This window comes from Glycine max, chromosome 15 (genome assembly GCF_000004515.6).
Source record: "Glycine max cultivar Williams 82 chromosome 15, Glycine_max_v4.0, whole genome shotgun sequence".
Classification (NCBI taxonomy): domain Eukaryota; kingdom Viridiplantae; phylum Streptophyta; class Magnoliopsida; order Fabales; family Fabaceae; genus Glycine; species Glycine max.
The window spans coordinates 15,255,619-15,273,122 of NC_038251.2; the positions used below are offsets into that span (position 1 = coordinate 15,255,619).

Genomic DNA, 17,504 nt, shown 5'->3' on the forward strand with positions numbered 1-17,504 from the left:
ATGTGAAACATGCGAGCTTAATGCACTCATGAGTCATTAACCTTTAAGTAACCCTTTAATTAATACAAGGCAAGGTAAATTCGTGTTAAACTATCCTTGAGATGAAATTTAGTTTGTTAAGTAAATATTTAAAAGAGACAGTCTAATCCGCATTGAATCATGGGTAAAACAAATAGTGAAAATAATTACTGAACAAGTACTGAACAAATAGTGAACAATTTAGTTGAAAAACTAGTGAACAACTTATCGAATTCAAACATTACATTAACTTCAACATGCTGGAAAGAAATAAAATTTGCATGAAAAACTCAGAAATAAAACTTATATTCAATCATGTCGTGACATAGACACGTCATCTTCCATTTCCATTACCTGTTTAGTAAAAACAACTAAAATTTCTATTGGCCCAAACTGTTTCCAATAGTTAGATTGTACTAAGACCTTCAGCACGTCATCGTTAGTTTTCAGCTCAATAATTTCAAATCTGATAATTTTGTCTGAATACTCAAAATGACCTGGTTGTCGAAAAAACAACCGCCTTACCATTTGTGATTCATGAATACCATGAGGGGGAATCCCTTGAGGTGCAACTTGCTTTATCAAATCCTGAAGGAATGTCAAATTTTTTTTGGATTTTTTTCCTGTGAACGCGTAACCTACAAAGTTGTTTTGGCGTGGCATGTTCCACCTCCCGTTGTAATATAGAAGCGCTTCATGAGTATGGGTCATAGTGCCTTGAAGTAAGTTTAATATTCCATCTGGTGTTCTACCAATGGTGCATAATAACTCAATCGGACCAACACATGAAAATTGATGATTACACATTAACATTGTGTTGACATCGTCATCATTTTTCAATTGCATACATTGAAAGAGAATTTGGTTACCTATATCTGGGAATGACTGCCGGTAGTAAATTTCATCCAAAAATTGTTTGTCGGTTAGGTGAAGGGTATTGTGTATTCTGGTTTTTAGCTTTGCAAAATCACAAGTGTTTGGTACTCAAATGGGTACTGGAGTGAAAGTTTGAAAGTAAACACCATTATCGTTGTGAATAATCGACCCATTTAGAAAAATGAAACCTAAACTTGAGTTCACAATCGTCTAACTGCCGGTTTCTCCTCAAAATGACATACTTTGTTGTAAAAATTGGGAGAGAATGTGTGATTTTTTAGCGTGTTGCAGTGTCTCATATATATAGATGGTTTTCACTAACATTGTTTCACTTTTTTTTTAAAAAAAATAGAGACGCATGTAGATGTTTCGTGTTTATGTTTCCAACTAAACCAATATGGTGTCAAGCTGTATCATGCATCAGAATGTGTTGTCAATTCTGACAACGATGTATCATACATGCGTAATTGATTTTAGTTGCACCAACTAATTTATTTCTTAATGCAACAATTACTTAATAATTAAGGATAAACGTCTGACAACAAATAATATCACATAATGAATAAAATTAGATAAACAAGTGTCATAGTCCATAACAACGATGCATGTTCAGTCTTCATTTAGGTTGACATAGTCTCTTTTCAACATCATGAAGCTTGTGTACTACTGCATTCTACTAATATTGGCCAAGGTGAACAAGCCATTTGAAACTTCTGAAGGCACTCAGCGAACTGCTATTCGGAAGGACAATCAACCAGACTACCCTAGGCATCCATGACATACTCCCAATCATTTTTCTGACCGATTAAAAATTTGCACTTGGCCGTCACGTTCTTATCAATGTGAAACCTGCACAACAAGTTTGTACACTCGGGGAATACAGTTTTCACTGCATTCATCAATGCTAGGTCTCTGTCAGTGACAATAAGTACAAGGAGGCAATCGCGTCTTAAAAATAGACTTCGACATCGTTCCAAAGCCCATACAACATTATTAACACGTTCACCCTCCAGATATGCAAACCCAACAGAGAATGTCATTCTCGCTGGTGTCACCCCAGCAAAGTCAAGTAATAGGAGTCTGTACCTGTTTGTTTTGTAGGCATTGTTTATCAAAAACACCAAATGACATGCATTGCATAACTTCACTGCATCTAGGTGACACCAAAACAGATCACGCACCACAAATTCATCCTTTAATCTATGCCAATGAATATATTGATCACGTTCAAAAAGCTTCATTAGATGTTGCATTTCATTATCACTTCCTCTAATGGAAGAGCAATATGCACTTCTTGCATTGTATATTTGTTTGTTGTGGTGCAACTGTTGGCATTATGCTCCTTCAACGTTTGCAGGATGTTTCTTGGTTTCACCATTGACTTTGTCATATCAACAATAATATTCTTCTCATCCTTAGTCAGTTGCCCAACGTATGGATGTCCAACTAAGGACTTGGCCAATTCATGATTGTGAATCCTACAAATCAACTTCACCATCCAACCTTCCCCTCCAATCATTGGTTTCCCACTAAGCTTGAAGGGATAACCACATTTCCTACTCCCAGTGTCTCTTCTAAAAAATTCTTTCTTCCTACACTTATACTGACTGCTCCTTTCACAACCAATTAACACAAATGAACTTCTTCCTCTACTACCAGTATGTGTATCAGACCTCATAATGATTGCAACTCTGTTTTCATGGGCAACCGATCGAGCCCACTGCAAGACATCTTCTCGGGTACCAAAGACCTACAACGCAACCCCGACAATTTATTTTTTATACAAAACATACATTCAATCAAATGACTCAAACTAATGAACATTATTACCTGAGAAATATTAAAAGCATCCGAACAATCAACATGTGGTTCATTCACACTATATTCTTGTTCATTTTCATAATCCATATCAACTTTTTCAGACATTATATTGTCATACGTCCATTGATCTTCGTCCATCTTAACAAATCAAAAAATTATACATCATACACAAGTCTACATAATCTTTTAGTGCACACCATATTAGCAAAACTAAAATTAGTCCCTCATAGTACTTTATATTTAGCCCTTAACATCATAATTTGATAAATATCATAAAAAAATAATAACTACATACATATTACCAACTAATACAACTACATTCAAAATTTATAACTAAATAATTTACTAAATAGAAATTTTGGAACTAAACAATTTCAATTTTGACTTATACTATATTTAATTTGTAATAACTAACTAATTTTTAATTTCTACAAGAAATTACACAATACGGACTACAAAAACACAATAATAATAAATTTTACGAAACATCTAATTTAACATAAAAATACTTCAAATAAATACAAATTTTGCACCCTAATTCACAATAAAAATATATAAAACTATAACTAACAACTAATTTAACATTTTGCTACTACAACAAAATATAATTATTATACCTAAATTATTTAATCTTTTACATAAACTATAGATAATTTGTAATAAATCAATTATCCACAATTTTAAAAATATGTAATAAAAATTTAACATACTAATAATATTATTAAATCTAAATTATTCACAAATTTAAAAATAATCTAAAAAAAATTATAATATAAAAGCTTACGGAAGAAGTTCTTCCCTATGACTTACACGGAAGAATTTCTTCCATAAGAAGTAAATTACTAAATACGGATGAAGTTCATCCGTAAAAATCATACGGAAGAACTACTTCCGTATGATTCTTACGGATTAACTTAATGTTATAACTTATGAATTTAACATATCTACTAGAATACCAGTTATCCAGAAAAGTCAGAAAATGTGTACCTCCGTCGAAATAAAAACACCACCAGTAAGAGTTTCACCGAACCGAACCGCTACCTCTCTCAACACTTACGAAAACCACCACCAACGACAGAAACTGGACCGCAATGAAAAAAACAAAGCTTTAAACGCAAAAGAAAATGCATAACCGGTGCCAATTTAAAGAAAAAACAGGGAGGGGCAGAATTAGAATTTTCAAAAAGTGCTGGGTGCACCAATAATATTGCTGAGTGCACCTAGCAACACCCTTTTAAAAAGCCTTAACTTAACCTCCTTAATAAACAGATTAGGCCTGTCAGCACAATTCCTCCACAGGAAGCCTGGAATAGTCTAATTTACTTATTTTTGTTATTTTGCCCCATTTCTAAGTTGCTTAGTTCTTACACTATTGTCATTTATGTTATATACATCCGATTCCAAAACTATCATCATAAAGATATTTTCAAAAATGAGTGGCCTGCGTAAATTCAGATTTGTATTCGTAATATATCTTGTTCTATACAACTAATTAACCAGATTCCATTCCATCCCCTCCTCCTCTAAATGCATGAGACTTTGACAATTTGAACATTACATTATTGATGCTGCAACTGCATAGACTATATCTTGTATGTTTGTATTTGCAATTGGAGGTCTTACTAAAGGTCATCTTCAGTCATCTTCTATTTTCAAGCTAGATTTGCATTGCTTCCCCTCTTCAAAGTGTTAGTACCAGTTACATACACATGATCTTGCAGGTTAGCAGAAAAAAGCATGTCAAAACCTATTTACAACTTGCTTGTATTCTCTTGTCAAACTTCAAATGGCTCAGGCAGAGAGGTGCAATGCCTCTAGCAGAGTTGTGAACTGCACATTAACAAAGTGAGGGAGAGCAATATGCACAGAAGAAAGTTCAAAAATTGCAATTTGGTTCAATGGAACCTGGTCATAAGACTCATAACTTAAACATAGTTCCATGTTCACTGACACTACCCCCAGAAAGCTTTCTAATTATCTGCCACAACCGCTTGCTTCTTCCAGTATTTAGAGGACCTGAATAAGAATGCCTTCTAAATGATCCGGACACTCGCCTTCCATATCTCGCTGATGAGCTGAATAACTCTGATGCTAACAACCCATTTTCAATATCAACTCCAGAATCATAGTTAGTGGCTGAGAATTGGCCTTGTAAATTATCTGATAGTTGTCTAGAATGACTCAAATCAACAGAGCTAGAGCTTGAACCTGTTTCTCTTGCCTCATCACATTCATTGCACACAAGTTTTAGAGCCTGAACAACCTCCCCCATGAAAGGACGGTCCGACACCTCTGGTTGTACACACATTGAAGCAATGGCTGCAACTTTAGCCACACTATCAGAAGGCACATCAGGTCCAAGAGATGGATCTATCATTGCTTCCAATCCTTCTTCGCTTGAGAGTAGTGGACGAGCCCATGCAACGAGATTTTCTTGACCAGGAGGTTGTGACATGTCCACCGGTTTTCTTCCAGTCAAAAGCTCAAGGAGGACAACACCATAACTGTAAACATCGCTCTTCACAAGAAGATGTCCAGTCATTGCATACTCTGGGGCCACATAACTGAATAGTTTTTCAAATATGAAAGAAAATATATATCAGGGAGGGCATAATAGTAAAACAACAAAGAATTACAATAGTTTTGAAACAATAATTAGTTCAGATATTTCCATGGATTGAAACTTTTAAAGAGTTGGTTATAATGACAGTGGCTGTATAAAAAAATTGGACAGAAGTTAGATAAAAGAATTAGGGATTAAATGTCATTATGCATTCTCTCAACTTTTCTTTTGTTTTTGTTCTTCTGAAACAAACTTATGCTGGAGCGGTTAGTGTGTTAGTCAATTTTGGGAGGGGATGATTATTTTGGCACAACTTAATATTAGTCACTTTGCTTATTGGATAATCTAGAAGCAGCATATAGGTAGGCTTCCAGTTCCACAATAAATTACCAGACACAGCACTGGCATCTGTCAAGGTTAAAAAATAATCTCAATCAAAATTATTTCAGACAGTATACAAGTTGTAGATTCTTAATATAAATGACTACAGAAGCAAATGTCTTTAGACATGATTAAGAAATCATTTTATTTGACTAAACTGATAGAGTTTCTAGTTTTAACTTGACTGATCAACCTCTACAAATTTATTATGTTGGAGCAATTAGAAAAACTTAAAGGGTACTGAGGTGAAGAGATGACTTGTAGATAAAACTTTCCAAAATAGAAACAGGAAAGAACTATTACCCGAAAGTTCCCATCACTCGTGTTGATATGTGTCTGTTCCCCTCATCAGCTGCTGTTCGGGCCAATCCAAAATCGGATACTTTTGGTGTAAAATCATTTTCCAGCAAAATATTGCTAGACTTGAAGTCCCTATGTATGACATGGGGACTTGAATCTTCATGCAGATAAGCCAGTCCACGAGCAGAACCAAGAGCTATCTTTAACCGAGCACTCCAATCAAGTGGGCTGTTTTCCTTGTCAGCTCCTACCAGAAGACCAAATATAAGAAAACCATTATCTTAAAGCACTAAACAATTGGAATGGTACTCGAGACTGAATCAAGAAAAGTTAGGTACCATGTAAATGGGATTCCACACTGCCATTTGGAATGAGTTCATAAACTAAACAGCGGAAGCTGACCTCTGCGCATATACCAATCAACTTAACCAAGTTTCTATGGTGAAGGCGGCTAAGCATCTCAACTTCAGATAGGAATTCACGGTTGCCTTGATGATCCTCTCTTTTTAGAACCTTGACAGCAACTTTTGTCCCATCTTCAAGTATACCGCTATAAACAAGCCCAAAACCACCTTCTCCAAGTACTCTGGAAGCATGGAAATTATCCGTGGCTTTCTCAATGTCATTCATGCTTAAAGTCTTAGCAGATCCTGTGTAAGCAGCAATGCTAGATCGAAATGATGTCGAAGCTGAAGCAAGCCCACCGCCAACTACTGATCCAGCAGCACCTGTAGATTCCGTATGTATGTTTCTTAATCAAAAAGGTTGATAAAGGATAAAACAATCAAACTGGCAAGGAATTGGGTGATATGGAAACACCCAAAATTATGAGTCATCAATTATTTAATTTCAACTATTGCGACTGAACTTATTTGTTTAACTTACTGCAACTTCTTTTCTTTTTCTTCATAGATTTCTGCCAACCATTGTTTTCCTAATGCTATTACATGAGATAAATACTAAAAATATGGTCTATAATTTGTAAATACAGAGTGTTTTCTCTTTCTCTTTTTGGGTTAAAATATAATGCCATTTAAAATGATCAACCAAGACAGCGTTTCTTATAGGGAAAAATGCACTAGTTTACTAGATTATAAGACACTTCCATTTGTATTACCTGGTGCTTTGGTAAGAGGAGGTAAAATCCGTGGGGTTGAAGGTGTTTGACTCACATGATCTCTGTACTTGAACGATGCCAAAGCAGCAGCAAAGCATAAAGCAACTACTAGAAAAACTGAAAGAGCAATGACAGCAATTATGCCCTTGCTAAGTCCACCTCTATGCTGTCTCTTTGATATGTCAACCCCAAGGGGCTTTATTGTCCTACCATTATTGCCACCACCCGAATACGGACCACCATCGATTATGGAAATGCTTGAAGGAGGTAAAGGAGGAGATGGAGGCAAACCTATATTGAGAGGACCCAAATAAAATTTCTAACCGAAAAAGTCATGAAAAGGATCAAGACATTCAAAATTTATATATACCTGGATAGGTCACATACAACACGACATAATCACCAAAGTAAGAAGTCTTTATAACCACTTGTTTATGCCAAAATCTCTCAGAAGTTAAAAAGGCTGTAGTGTTATCAAATTCTTCCCCAAGTGGTACCAAGTCAATGAATACAATAGTTTTATCAGGTTGCTGGTTTGCTGCATCAGCTCCCATAATGCGAACTTGACTTTGCTTCATGAAAACCCCAGTGGCAATTTCAGAAGCAAACTCTGAAACCAAAGGGAAGAAAGTATACAGAGAAACACTAAGGCGAAGACCAACTTTCATGGGCCACACACATTTGCAAGGTGCTCCAGGTGGAGTACTTGTATAGGGTTCTGAGCAAACCACTGATATACAATCTAAAAAATGAAGAATGGACATGTATATTTCAGTTTGATGAATACAGTCAGAAAAAGTACATATATTAGCTGAAATAACTCCTTTACTACAGAAAAAACAAATAAAACACTGACTACTGACTAACCTTCATTTGGAGGTGGGGGTGGCAGTGCTTGAAAACGAGGCCGGACTGGCTTCTTAGGGATCTTGGAAGAAGGCCGAGAAGGAGACACTTTAGGAGGATGCAATGGAACTTGCAATAACAAATACAATGAATATAAGTAGATGATAATAAAAGAAAACAAGATTTTCTAAAATACTTGTAATGACTATGGAAGTTTAGCCTGTATTACTTTTGGTTGAGTGGGGGGATATGTTGAATATCGGAGAAGGAGCAGGTGAAACCTGGTTCACAGGTGACTGAATATGGAGGGAAGATGGGGAAACCGAGGAACCTATTAGGCAGAAAAGTTTCAGTAATCAAAATTCCCTTATTTATTTATCAGTCAAATAGAAGCAACATCTTATAAGCTCACCAAACTTTTATAGGTACCTGTGTTCATTGGTGGTGGAGCATGATGTCTTTGCCCACTTGTTGGCAGCGGCGAGGGAGGATTTGATCCATCTGCATAAAATAACCAAGAAAAAAGTAATAAATTCAACTGCAGTGAAAATCTTAATTTTTGCGGAACAATTCAATAGATCGGTTAATAAACCTAACCTTGGTGTTTTGAAGTGGAAGGAGAAACAAAATGTGATGATGCAGGAGCAGGGCTGGTGACTGTGTTCCTTGTATAGTGATGCTTATAGAATGTGGTTGAAGGTGAAGATGCAGGAGGATGATCTTTGTTGAAAGGAGATTTGGGAGATGAAATCAGTGGCTCAGGAGCATGGTGAAATTGTCTTTCTTTGTGTGCACAAGAAGGAGATACAGAATAAAAGAAAATAGATAAGTTAACTCAGTATGTATGTATACATAAGTATAATGGTTTAGTGAGTCTTTCAATAATTTTAATATTTACATTCCTTACTCGTACGTTTTCCATGGGCTAAAACTTTAGGCTTTGTATAGTAAATAATTGAACATGATACAAAAGAATGGTGTGCATAATATCATTTTAAATATGCTCAAATTACATTTCCAAAAGAATTCAAGCATGATGTCAACTCTGTATTTGTTATATTTGAAAAGTAATTCCTGTGCCTTTGCCAAAAGAACTTGATACTTTTCTGAGAGTTGGTTTTTCACATGATATTAGAGCCTTTATGACAAAGTGGTCTTGAGTTCGAAATTGGCATCTCCATTCAATATGACCATGTAGAATTTCAATACAAGGTAAAATCTTCTTGTGTATTGTCCACTCTTCAAGCCAAATGAATTCTCATATGCAGGAAAGTGTTAGAGATATAAAATCTTTCTTGGTCCTTCACCAGCTTTGGTTTTTGGGAGAGTAGATCTTTGACAGTATTCTTAGGGAAATCTTTTAATTTCATGCTGTTAGTACAATCATCAATTCTCTAGTTAAGAATTTGCAACTCATCAAAAGTAGTTTAATGTTACAGTATACCTTGAGCAGGGGAATGTACTATAGCTGGTAGTGGCTTTGGTATTTTGTACGGAGGTGCAGAAACTGGTTCTCCACCTTTTGTCCAATTGAAGCTTCTAGAAGGTGTTAATGCAGGAGAGACAACAGGTGCTGCATCAAATGTTTTGTGCCAATTAAGTTTCCATCAATTGAAGAATTATTGATGCTGTTAGCACAATGAGCAATCCTTTAGTTAAGAATTTTCAACTCATCAAAAGTATTTTGATGTTACCATATACCTTGAGCATGGGAATGTACTATAGTTGGTGGTGGCTTTGGTGTTTCATACACAGGTGCAGAAACTGGTTCTCCACTTTTTTTCCAACCAAAGCTTCTGGAAGGAGTCAATGCAGGAGAGACAACAGGTGCTGCACCACATTTGTTTTGCTAATTAAATTAATTAATGCACAATAGCATTAACAAGAAATCATAGTAATCAGATGCAGATGTTAAACACTCCAGAATGAAAGTTTCAGGAGAACATTTATATACTGAAAAAAAATCAATAATTTTTTTGAAGAGTTTCTTGGTAAAAGATATTTCATTGTTAAGCTACATGCTGATAGTTGTAACTACACTAAATTTATTTTATGACTACATATTCTTTTGAATGTTTAGTAGCAACTTTGTGGATTTAGCTCCTTGAGAGTGAGGAAGTAAAGGAGAATCCACCCTTGATTTGAATTGAAGTATCCCATAATTTAATCCACTTTAAAATTGAGGTTGAATGCACCCTTTTTTTAACCTTTGGAGATCCAAATCCCAATGTTATCATGATTAATTCTATTGAATATCTTGCATCATTTTATTATCAGTTAAGCATCCTCATGATCATTCTTTATTATTCCACGTTGCATGTAGCAAAAATTAGGCGTGTTAAGAAAACATTAGATGAGTCATGATTGTCATTTTTAATCTCAATTCAATTGTTGAGATATATAATCTACATTTCCTAACTCATTGTCAAATTATTATGTGACACTAAACTGAGAGATATAACATCTCTTTGTGGATCATCAACAGCAATAGTAATTCAACAGCAACAAAGTATACAATTGTACATAGGATTGGGTTTTAAACCTTCATCATTTGAAGTGCAGAACGACTATAGATGTGGAATTAAAAAGATTAAACGAATTAACTGAAAAAAACTACTACTACTGTAACTTGTTTTAAAATAAAACAACAAAATCAACTGGGGTAAGGGGGATGATACAACAAAATCCTTTCTCAATTTGCACCTGGTGATTTGGGTGGAGATGCTGCTGGTATGACATGGTGGGCCAATGGTGGATCTACTGGAAATGGACTTGGTGGTGTAACTGATGCTGTATGGATACAATTAAAGAAAAATCAAGGAGACAAGTAAAAGGGATGATCTGATAAAATCAATACTAGATATTTTAACTTTCTCCCTTCTTTCATCAAAATAATGTAAAAAGGCTTTATGTGGAAGGAGTTTTTTTTTTCCCGGTAAAATAGGTGGCATATTGGATGAATATTTTCCATTTTCCATGAGAGATGCAATAGATTTTGTGCTTTCATGAAAAAAGAGAGTTTATAACCATAATAGTTGAATTCTAGAGATGATTAGATAATAAGATTATATAACATACGTGGCATTTCTGGTGCTGGGGTGTGACTGTGACCATTATTTGCAGTTCTATTTTGAACATCAGGTGGGGAATTTCCATGATGAGTTGGTTGACTGACTGATGAATATTTTGGCAAATTTGCAGGAGGCATTGCAACTGGGGCTGTTCAAAATGCCATAGAAAAACAGATATTTGAAATTAACATCAGCTAGAAATAGCAATAAATAAAAAACAGTTATAAAACATCATGTAGAATTACCTTGGGAAACTGGCTCCAATGTGTGACCAGGGTTGATATTCCTTCTGGGGTCAATTGGAGGCAAACTTCCATGTTCAGTTGGCTGACTCACTGGTGAATGTTCGGGAAAACTGAATACTATAGGGGCTGTTCAAAATGCATTAGAAGTGCACACTTCAGTCTCAATACCAACTGGAAGTTGGTGAAGAAAAAAAAGTAAATTTCAAAAGTAAGAAATCAGGTGACAAATTTTTACTTTCATCACATGCCTGGTGAAATTGGCTCTGGTATGTGACCATTATTTTCACCCTCTCTATGAGGCAAACTTCCATTTTCAGTGGCTTGGCTTACTGGTGAAATTTTGGGCAATTTGGTAGAAGGCATTGGAACTAGTGCTGTTCAAATATTCAATAGAAGAGCATATTTTAGGTCAATACCAACTGGAAACTGGATATGATGAAATGGAAAACCATCCTTAAGATTTCCAACAACATAACAAGACTTTCTATCTCATACCTGGCAAAGCTGGTTCTGGCTTGTGACTCTTATTCCTCTCATCAATCTTAGGAGGCAAGCTTCCATGTTCAATTGGTTGGCTGATAGGTGAAGTTTTTGGCAAATTGCCAGAAGGTATTGGAATTGGAGCTGTTCAAGAAACATTAGAAGAGCTGAATTTGGATTATAATCAAGAGGAAGGTCCCCCCCCCCATGAAAAGAAACTTCTCAGTCATGTTACCTGGAGCAATTGGTGTGGATACAGGAGGCCTAATAGCAGGTGTTGTTTTGCTTTGAGACGGACTTGGTTGTATGGATGGTGGCACATTCCCTTCAGCAGTTGATGGTGCATGAGCATCATTATATGGTGCCGGTGGTGATGATGCTATGGTGCTTGTACTAGGACTAGGAGATATAGATGGTTCAAATCCTTTTATCTTCTGAGGAGTTGGAGCTGATGTAAGAGGTGGTAATGTAGTAACTAGAGGGGGCAAGAATGACACTGGATGGTGCAAACCCAAGTTTTTGATCAGATAATCCCAATATGGACCAATGGACTAAAGGAGTGAAATTACCATTTGGTACTTCTGGAGGGATTGGTGCAACAGTTCTCCATGGTTCTCTTGGGTGTAAAGTACCAGGTGATTCACTGGGGGAAGGATCCACAGGTATTATTTCAGGAGATGGGGATATACCAAACCCTGAAAGAAGGAAAAAACTATTGAATACGAGCAAAAACTAGTAGGGACAGGACACTGAATAATCAAGTTCAAAAAGCTCAAAATTCAAACTCATTCTGTATGATATTGAGATTTAATTTTAGATTAGATTAGATTACATATACCGTTTGTATCTGAAGGTGATTTTGGAGGACTGCTTTCCCATGACAATCCATGATGGATGGGAGCAGGTGCTTCTCCACTAGGATGAATGATTGGAAGGAATCCTGGAGATGGAGATATAGCAGACCCTTGAAGAAGAAATTATCAGTTGGGAAGCCAAAAGTTCCATGTGAGAAAAGGAAAAATTATCATTTTTTTTATCAGCAAGATCAATCAGGCTGATTAGTTAGGCAAGCATATGGGCTCATATCAGCAATTTCTTACTGCAAAATTTAACATTTTGGAATATTGATATTTCTCTTCTGGTTGAGTTTGTACTTTACAGTGTATTTGGACAACTAAATTTAAAGTAAAAATAATGGATTGTGGTTCAATTGAGAGGTGAAAGAATTCAGCAATCATTTTTCTACTTCTACAAATTTAAATATTGAAGACCACTTATTTTGTTTGTAAAACAAGAAGACCTGCAAGAGGATCACTATGAAGAAAGTGATCCCAACTAGGTTGGCACCTCAATCCCCATCAATCATCTGCAGAACACCTAAGTTTTATTGAAAAAACATAGAAGAATAAAGAAGACAAAAAGCATGGGGGACCAGACCAAATCCATGTGTAAACATAAGAGTTATCTAAATCTGAAATTGGGGAGACCCGGCCTATTATGGAAAAAAAAATCCTCTCTAATAATATTGAAGACCACTAGATTCTTAGGGAACAACACTAGTAGCTTCCTACAATGGGTATTTAAGGGGGGATAAAAAATCAATCTACATGCAGAAAGTACCTCAACTAGAAGAACCTGTTACGCTTTAAAATGAGTATGGGGATTACAAGAAATCAATGAACATGCAAAAAGTACCTTCACTAGAAGAAACTCTCAGGCTTTAAATGATTATGTGAATGACAAGTTACATATTTCTTAAACCGGTAAAACTTATATGCATCCATTTAAATGCTTATTACACAGAAAAAAAAAAGTAACTATAAGCTCAATCAGTTGTAAGCAGCCAATGTAAATTGATTGTAATGGCCACAAGAATGGAGGGTGAACGAACGTGTTCAAAAACCACCAGCAACTTGCCTTTTTGTTTAATATATTCAAACCAAAATTAGATTTTGTAAGCAATGCAAGAGGACAACAGAAAGGATACCAAATGCCACCTTTGGTTATACTAGCTCCAATTATAAAGATCCAAACCAATAGTTTGATTGCAACTCAGGTATGATGTTTAGGCTCTATATGATACGATTGTTATTATTATCATTAATATTACTATAACAACTCAAAAACCACGTAGGCTGATCCAAATCGTATTCTTCTAGCCTAAGCATAAGTTTTATCATAACCTGTGGCAAAAATTTCTGACGAGATTAACTTCAACATAGAGTTCTGAGTATTAAGTACCTACCTTCAGATCCATGGAATGCAACAGCAAAGCCAATGATGCAGAGCTTCACCAGCTGCAAAATCAGTGATAAAACCACCCTCATCTCCACACCAATTTCCAAACACAACATCTTCAGAAGTGAGTCAACAGAACAACAGTACAATAAATAGGAGCAAAAAAAATTACACCTTTGGAAGCTTATTACTTGAAGCAAGAACAAATAGAGGTTAAATTGAAGAAGACCCACATATAGTGACACCAAAGCAATGAGAAGAGCCTTTGGTGAAAAGGGCAAGAGCCAGAACAAGTGTGCCTTGAGAACAACAACTTGAGCTCATGAATTGTGAGGAACAGAACTCAGAGTCTTCTTCCATGGCAGGGGTACGAATGAATTAACTAGAAAAAACTAGAAAGAAAGTTGAACTCTTTCCACTGGAGTTGGTATCTAGATCAAGTATAATAAAACTGATGCAAAGCAATAAAAATATTCACTTTGTGTATTCCAAAATCCACACACAAAAGAAAGAGAGAGGCAGTTGGGGTGGGACAGAGAGGCTCAGGAACAGAACAGAACAGAACAGCTTCATTTTTTGTGTTAAAGAAAAACGTGTACTTTTTTTTTGTTTACCAATTTTAATTATTCAGTGGGAAATAAAAGTCAGATTTAAGTGTTGTTGTCAACAGAGGATAATTACCAAACTTTACTTTGATTTCAGTTTCAATGGAGGTTGCCTAGTTGCTTTTCCTCTTCCCTTTGGACAGCTCTTGTTGGCCATCTTGAGAAAGTGATTTATTGATTTGATGATGATGATATTAAATAATAATAATAATAATAATAATAATAATAATAATAATAATGATAATGTGTGTCATGTGGCAAAATCTTGTTCTGGTCTCACTTGAATCTCCTTCACATGATCTCATGTTAATTAGATCTCATGTTAATTAGATCTCATGTTAATTAGTGCTGAATTGACTTCTCCAACACACAATAAATTGTCATTAATTAGGTTGATATTATTATGTTAAATTTTAAATTGCAGGTTGTTTAGGGAAAAAGTAAAGGATCCAGTGTCCAACTCATGATTTTGTGTAAACAGATTTGTAAGGCCAGGATTTGAATCACATGGATTTGCTGTAATAAGGGACTAATTCATCTCCATCCCCCACATTCATTTTGATTTTTTTTTTTTTTTAACAAGTTAAGATAGTGGTCAAGAGGACATTGGAGATAAGGGGAAAATATGGCCACCATGAGATTCCATCTAATGGACAAAAAACTGAACTTTACTTTAGGACCATTTTAATCAATTCCTGAGAATGGGGCAGTACATGTGTAGTCACGTAGAAATCCTTTGTTACACGCTCTGTGGGATGAAAATTTGATTCATATCTGCATGAATAATTATTAAGTATCTATAAATTTCATGAGTATCCATGCGTGTTTTTTAAAATATAATTTTTAAGAAATAAAGAAATAAAAATATATAATTTTGAATCTTGTATTTATATTATAAATAATTTAGAGTAACTTTTATATATATATATATACATATATATATATATATATATATATATATATAGGTAAGGATATTTAATTAATTTCAAATTGTGAATATCCACATATATGAATACTTTATTATCTATTCTCATCCTGTTAAAAAATTTGTTGAAAAATCTATTTATTTTATTGCTAGTAATCATTAAGCTATCAACTTTCAATCTATAATGAGTTTTGGCCGCAGCTTAATATAAACTTTTTTTTCAGGTTGATTATGAATTTTCTGTTTAGGAGTGTGATTTTTTCCCCATCTCTTTTGATAGCTCATATTGCACCATCCAATGACCTTTTCAAGTTGATTTTTTTTTTTTTTTTTTTTACATAAACCTTTTCAATATGATTATTGCCTAACTACTTGCCCGTTTACTCTTATCGAGCACTGCAATTGAAATTCATACACATAAACCTTTCTTGGCTAATTCGATGAGATTATCATATTAAGGGATTCGGTCCGGTAAAGGCTAGAGTAATTATTAAGTTTTGAAATCAAATGATATATTATATACAATAAATGTCAAGGGGTAAATAACTTCAATTGATGTATTGTAGCTTTTTTTTTAAAACTTATTGTAATTTTTTTAAAACAAAAACATCTACACGTCATAAAATGAATTCAAGTTTTATATTTTTTTCCCACCAATTTTCGTTTAATGGACGGTTTACAAACATTAACGTAAATTATGATCAAGGTGATACGTTCCGTTCCGATTTCAAAATGAAATAATAGTATTTGCTTTTCCTAACTATTTTTTTCAAAAGATAAAGAAAGCTTCTGATAAGGGAATCAGTGCAATAAATTCCTGTCCCCAAACCACGCATTCTTGAGAGGTGCTTATGATAATCGATTAACCAAAAAAACAAAATCAATTGGAAAAAAAAGGGGGACTGAAAGAAGACAAAAAAATCATTGTTATTTGTTATTGATGGTATAGGAAATGAAACAAAGTGGTGCATCATGAGAGACACATTAATCTCATAGAGTGGGGGGGTCCAAAAAGAGTGAAATAATTAAGGGCCTCTTGGCAAGGGTAGAATAGATTGGTTGACCAGCAGTAAGTGATGGTTTTCTTGGATTGTAGTGCAAAGACAATGGCCTCAAGATGGTGGTGGCGGTGGGTGTACAATCCTTTGCTGTCTACATGCACCATTGCAACATAACAGTATTGAAAGTGGTAGGGTCCAATTTTTTAATTTTTTTTTAAATCACATGTATCAACAATTATTCTCAAGTTACATAGAATTGATTCTTATGAACTATAAATTCTTCCTATATATATTTAATACTACACATTTTCTTTTTGAAACTTGTCACTCCAAGCATTAATTTATGTAAGTGGAACTCAGTGCGCAGATGCGGTTTCGTGCTGACAAAGACAAGGCTTCTTAATTAGGGGCGCCAACACTACTTGATGCAACTCATTTTTGAAGCTGCATATGGCAATTGAAAATGGAGATATATATAGGAGGGTTTTGTTTCTTAAAAGCATAATACAAGACCTAAAGTAAGTTTTTGAACCCAAAATTCCTTTTTTTTTATCGTTTGGATGTTCTTTTATATAAAATGTAAAGTTTTCTTCTCATTTTTTGCAATTTCTTTTATTTAAATAATTATTTCAACATTTATCATGAAGATTATCCATCATCGAGGCATAAAAACCAATCTTTCTTTTTTGAAAGTTAAAGGCGTCCTCCAAATACTTTTCCCCCTTGAATGTACATCAGCTATATGGAATGTTTTTATTAATAATACATAATTTTGGAATATCAAAACTCAATTTTACAAGCCAACAATTAGTTTAGTTGACACTTATCTTAGTGTCCTTTTGTTTTAAAACAAGATAAAATTGAATTTGAATTATTAAATATAATTATTATGTGTCCAAATTAATTTCAATTATAAATTTAATATGATTAATCATCTTTAATATGATCTTTTCTCTCAACTATTTTTTCTTTAATTGCAAAATTTAAATTCAGACTTATTTAAGGGATTTAAGATCA

General features: G+C 34.6%; 1 protein-coding gene across 4 annotated transcripts; it reads right to left on the minus strand.

Annotated features, from left to right (window-relative positions):
• Window positions 1–1,231: 1,231 nt before the first annotated feature.
• LOC100802309 (receptor-like serine/threonine-protein kinase ALE2) lies at window positions 1,232–14,691 on the minus strand. 4 transcript variants are annotated; one of them, XR_001385128.3, is made up of 23 exons: window positions 13,964–14,691; window positions 12,557–12,682; window positions 12,288–12,413; window positions 11,954–12,214; window positions 11,734–11,862; window positions 11,487–11,612; window positions 11,239–11,364; window positions 11,001–11,141; window positions 10,626–10,712; window positions 9,624–9,752; window positions 9,367–9,495; window positions 8,520–8,705; window positions 8,352–8,423; window positions 8,152–8,253; window positions 7,944–8,051; window positions 7,447–7,818; window positions 7,077–7,367; window positions 6,298–6,687; window positions 5,963–6,206; window positions 4,339–5,279; window positions 3,703–3,796; window positions 2,725–2,853; window positions 1,232–2,644 (listed from the first exon to the last, which is right to left on the minus strand). XR_001385128.3 is itself a non-coding variant. In XM_006597755.4 (20 exons), the coding sequence occupies exons 1-20, from the start codon at window positions 14,070–14,072 to the stop codon at window positions 4,634–4,636; spliced, it is 3,876 nt and encodes a 1,291-aa protein (XP_006597818.1). In that variant the 5' UTR covers window positions 14,073–14,691; the 3' UTR covers window positions 4,158–4,633. The 4 variants fall into 4 exon arrangements, 2 of the variants coding, with proteins under 2 accessions (XP_006597818.1, XP_006597817.1); XR_001385129.3 differs by lacking the exon at window positions 2,725–2,853 and having other exon boundaries at window positions 1,420–2,644; XM_006597755.4 differs by lacking the exons at window positions 1,232–2,644; window positions 2,725–2,853; window positions 3,703–3,796 and having other exon boundaries at window positions 4,158–5,279; window positions 12,557–12,658.
• Window positions 14,692–17,504: the final 2,813 nt, after the last annotated feature.

Coding starts and splice junctions, on each gene's coding strand:
- LOC100802309 (XM_006597754.4), bottom strand. CDS start 14,072: ATGTTGTGTTTGGAAATTGGTGTGGAGATGAGGGTGGTTTTATCACTG. Junction 11,613..11,733: donor GCCAGAACCAGCTTTGCCAG/GTATGAGATAGA, acceptor ATATTTGAACAG/CACTAGTTCCAATGCCTTCT. Junction 6,688..7,076: donor TCCTCTTACCAAAGCACCAG/GTAATACAAATG, acceptor CGGAATCTACAG/GTGCTGCTGGATCAGTAGTT.